The sequence below is a fragment of the Octodon degus genome, unplaced genomic scaffold (genome assembly GCF_000260255.1).
Source record: "Octodon degus isolate 3935 unplaced genomic scaffold, OctDeg1.0 scaffold00102, whole genome shotgun sequence".
Classification (NCBI taxonomy): Eukaryota; Metazoa; Chordata; class Mammalia; order Rodentia; family Octodontidae; genus Octodon; species Octodon degus.
In genome coordinates, this window is record NW_004524678.1 from 2,551,496 (window position 1) to 2,555,908 (window position 4,413).

General features: G+C 43.2%; 1 protein-coding gene across 3 annotated transcripts in view; it reads left to right on the forward strand.

Annotated features, from left to right (window-relative positions):
- Txndc16 (thioredoxin domain containing 16) overlaps window positions 1–4,413 on the forward strand; it is a 126,378-nt gene that overhangs the window by 96,816 nt on the left and 25,149 nt on the right. For all 3 annotated transcript variants that reach the window (XM_023723756.1, XM_023723755.1, XM_004638789.3), the window contains 2 exons: window positions 553–637; window positions 2,379–2,517. In XM_023723756.1, the coding sequence (XP_023579524.1) occupies window positions 553–637; window positions 2,379–2,517 (224 nt within the window). The remainder of the gene's footprint in view (window positions 1–552; window positions 638–2,378; window positions 2,518–4,413) is intronic.

Genomic DNA, 4,413 nt, shown 5'->3' on the forward strand with positions numbered 1-4,413 from the left:
AAGCGTTTATTATGCTGAGCCATCTCCCTGGACCCTATAACTTTAATAAATTGTCTGTCTGTCTGTCTGTCTGTCTGTCTGTCTGTCTGTCTGTCTTTTTGATAACAGGAATTAATCTGAGGACCTCCTGCTTGCTAGGCAGATGCTGTGCCACTGAGCTGTGTCCCTGGCCCAGTATATGTCATTTTGTGGCTGTCTCCATTTACCCTTCCTTAGGAGTGAATTAAAAACAACAAATACTTACTCAGTCACTCTGTATGACTAGAGTACTGTAAACTTTATAAATCACTGTTAGAGTATGTTTGTTTAGGAAGCCTTGTTATGTGGCATCAGTTTACAGTTCTGTCATCATATAATGTCATAAAACATGTATTTTAAAGTCATTCTGACTTCTTTTAAGACCATTAAGTAATATAATACATCTTAAATGTTTACATAAACTCTAAATGTTTATCTTTGTAATTAAATAGTAACAAAGTGCGACCATCTAGAAACCCTGGGCATCAGTTGTAATTAATGGCTTCAGAGTTTGTCATATCTGTGTATTTATAGCAAAAGAAGATTTCACTGAAGCAGGAAACTACTTGAAAGGATGTGTCCTCACTGGGATTTATTCTGGAGAAGATGCTTGGATACTGTAAGCTTATTGCTTTTCTAAATTGAGGGAGGAAGGAACTATGCTATATAATGTGTTGATTGTCTTTATGCAGCTGACTTAGGAAGATAGAACAGCAATGTAAATACATGTTTAATTTCATTCTAGGAAGCTCTGAGAAGCCCTGGGCTATTTAGAGTCTTTGAATATTCTTTTGGCCAGAGTACCTACAGGGATAATCTCAGACTCATATGCTTCAGTTTTCCTCTTTGGGGCTTCTATTCCCTGACATTTTCAGGGAGCTGTGACAGTTTTTATAATTTTTTGAAAAGTTTATTTCCTAAGCATCTCAGTTTATATTTGCTACCAAAGTATATGCTTACAAAGCTGGCACTTTTCAAGACACTTAAGTTGCTTTGTGGAAGGTGGGGCGGCTGTGAGTACCAAAGTATTATAGTTATTGCAGAATGGAGGACTGGGCTGCAAGTTTGGAGCCAGTCATTGGTACATAAAACGTTCTGCAGTAGAGGCTCATTTTCACATGCAAGTGGACAGTGAAGCTTTTTAGTACTTTGTCTCACTTTCTGGCTATAATATTCCTAATTGTGATTTGAGTTTAAATCTTTCATGTTGAACACAACTCTGGATGATGAAGCTTTTGTTGATGAAACTGGTCATTTTTGAAAAGTACATACTAAGCCTGTAAATATGAGACCTATTGATTTGACAGCATATAATCACTTACTGTTTTCTTTCTTTTTTTATATATTTGGTACAGGATCTCACTATGCATCTCAGACTCGTAGTGATCCTCCTGTTTTCAGCCTCCCCAGCCCTGGGATTACAGGCATACACCACTGTGCCTGGTCTTGGTGGCCAGCTCATTGTGCCCGGGGGTGGGACCGGTGCAAGCATGTGGTGCTGGGGATTGAACCCTGGTCCCTGTGCTTGCCTAAGCAAGCACTTAGTCCACTGAGCTATCTCGCCAGCCCTTACCTACTATTTTCTACTGTCAGTGTATATTTATCGATGGCCTAAAGAGCAGATTGTCAGATTGCAGAGTGCTGTGTTTAAAGCCAGCTGGCTAACTCGGAAATTCCCCCTGCGTGGTAGGAACACTCCCCCATTACAGCTCCCACATTACTTCAATGCTGATGTTCCATTCTGGCAGAGGCCAAGTTATTTCCCATGTAACCACCTGGTTATTGATTGCACACAAAGCATTTTTGCTGTTTACTTCAGGGCATTTTCTTTCAGGTTTAGTTAGGAGAGGTGGGGGAGAGTAGATGTGAGTTCTCTGTAGAGAGAGCACACACCTTGTGTCTGGAGCCCCTCATTGGAATTCACAATTCTATGTCTTCATCTGTAAAATGCCACTCTGGAGGCTGCTTTCCAGGGTGTTCTGAGGGCTAGGGAACACGTCCCCAGGACAGCTAACAGGGTGCCTGGCGCTCAGAGTTTCTCTTAAGTGCCCTCTCCTGAACTCCAGGCTGGCTGGCACTAGTCGTCCAGTGTGTCCCAAATCCGGTTTACACTCATACTTGATGAGTAGGCGGCGGGGGGATCAAATCTGGCTGGCTTGTTACCTGTTGCTTTCTTTTACTGAAGGCTGTCAAAGCTCCTGAACTTCCTCAGCCTCATATGGAAGCTAAATTTGCCTAGAAACTAATATTTTTCTCCCCTAGCAGTAGGGCTTTTCAGTTGTCGCAACTTTGGGGCCTTTTTGTTTCTGAGGCCTTGCAGCATTTTGGTTGTGGATTTTAATAGTAGATTTTCCCCTTAGGGCAAATAAATATGCTGCAACTCTTCCAGCCCTGCTGCTTGCCAGACACGAAGATGGCAAGATAGAGAGCGTGCCACTGGCTGGCACCCGCGCGCAGGACGTCGTGCAGATGGTAACGGGTGCAGCCCGGGAAACCTTTGTGAGTATGCTGCATAGGAGGGGTGGTACTTGTGATCTCAATCAGCTAGTGTGCGGTTTTCCAGCCGTTGATTGCACGGGGTATTGTGCCTTGTGGGTGAAGGTTCCTTGGGGTGCCCTGCTTGGCTGGTCACTGATGATGCACCCAGCTTCTCTAGCCCTGCTAGCCCCTGCCGCACAAGCTCATGTCTTGGTGACCACTGTAGCTGGAGTGCGGTCCAAGGACTTAATGTAGGGTGAAGCGCATCGTAAAGCCAGTGTGTCACAGAGGGTCAGGCTGCCTGCCTCCAGATCCTTGCTCAGTTCCTTCCTGGCTGTCCAGCTCCTTTCTGCTCCTGAGCTTCCATGTGTGTCCAATGTTGGTTAGTGGCACCTGCTGCAAAGAGTTCGTATGAATCTAAAGCAGGTGTGATGATGTGTGATGCTCATGTATAGCATCTGGCCCTCAGTAAATATGCAGCAAATGTTAGCTATCATTTTTATTGATACAGTTTTAAAATACTGTCTTACATGAAAGGCTTTTTCTAATGCTTTATATAATAGTGCATCAAAGGGCATGACAGATATAACCCAGATTACTTGATGCACTTGTTTCATGTTATATTAAACATAACTAGAATACTAGAAATTTGTGCTTCCATACATCTAAAGTAGTAGGGGATGCACACCCTCCTGCTTTTGTATTTATCTGAACATGAATGCTTTCAGGGCTCAAGTGAATGCATATGGTCTTGCATAAGCCTCTTTGGAATCTTGACTCTGTTCTCCCTTCATTAAAGCCACAAGTTATAATTAATCACATATTGTGTTAGTATTCTCAGGATATAAAATTATGTGTGTATTTTTCTACTTGTATAAAGGAACACACACACACACATACACACCCCTACATACATATTGGTTTTTCATAGCTGCATAATACTCTGTTGTATTAATGTTCTGTGTAACTTAACCAGTCTCCTCTTGATGGATATTTGTCTTTAAGTGTCCTGCTGTCTTCTGACAAATACAGGAAAGAACAGTGTCCATCACTGATGTTTTACAAATTCATATTTTAGTTGGTTGTCTTTCTGAAAACAGCACTACGCGTATCACCAACCTGATACAAAAATCCTGTCCGTATTCCCACAAGCTCCTGACAGTGTCAAAGCCTTACCCGTCTGGCCTCACAGGCACCTTTGTCCTTTGTGTTCCCAAGTGTGGCCTCCTTCACTGTCCCGATTCCCAGTGGTCTTCATTCCTGGACAGCTCTCTACCTGTCCTCACAGTGCTCTTCATATCTGAAATCCCCAGTCAGGTGCACGCAACACTGTGTCAAGGTCGTGTGCTTTATGTAAGGTCTGGCTCAAGTGGCACTTCCTCAAATGGCTCAGAGCTTGCTCACCTTACTTTGTAGCAAGCTGCCCCCATTGTATCTTTGCCCATTTACTCATGAGGGGAAGATTGTTAGCTCACAGTATATCCACAGGGTGACTAGGAGGTCTGGAACTAAATTTGGAAAATGGTAGAAGGTTTGCTTTTAGGAGTCACTGCTGTTTTAAATCCTAGTTTGTTGCTTTTTCTGATTCTTACTACTAGCAGTCTAGTTTGTCTTCTACAAATATATATTTTAAATGGTTGCTATCTTTTTATTAATAATAAACTGGTAAAAAGGATCAGATTTCTAATTCCTTGTTAAGTTTCTCTCAGTGGGTGGGCAAGATAGCTCAGTGGACTAAGTGCCTGCTTAGACAAGTGCAGGGACTGGGGTTCCATCCTCAGCACCACATGCCACACCAGCCTGCCGGCCATGGAAACCATGGGTGGTGGCACATGCCTGTAATCCCAGTGCTGAGGAGGCTGAGACAGGAGGATCACTGCGAGTCTGAGCTGCATAGTGAGACCCTGTACCAAAAAA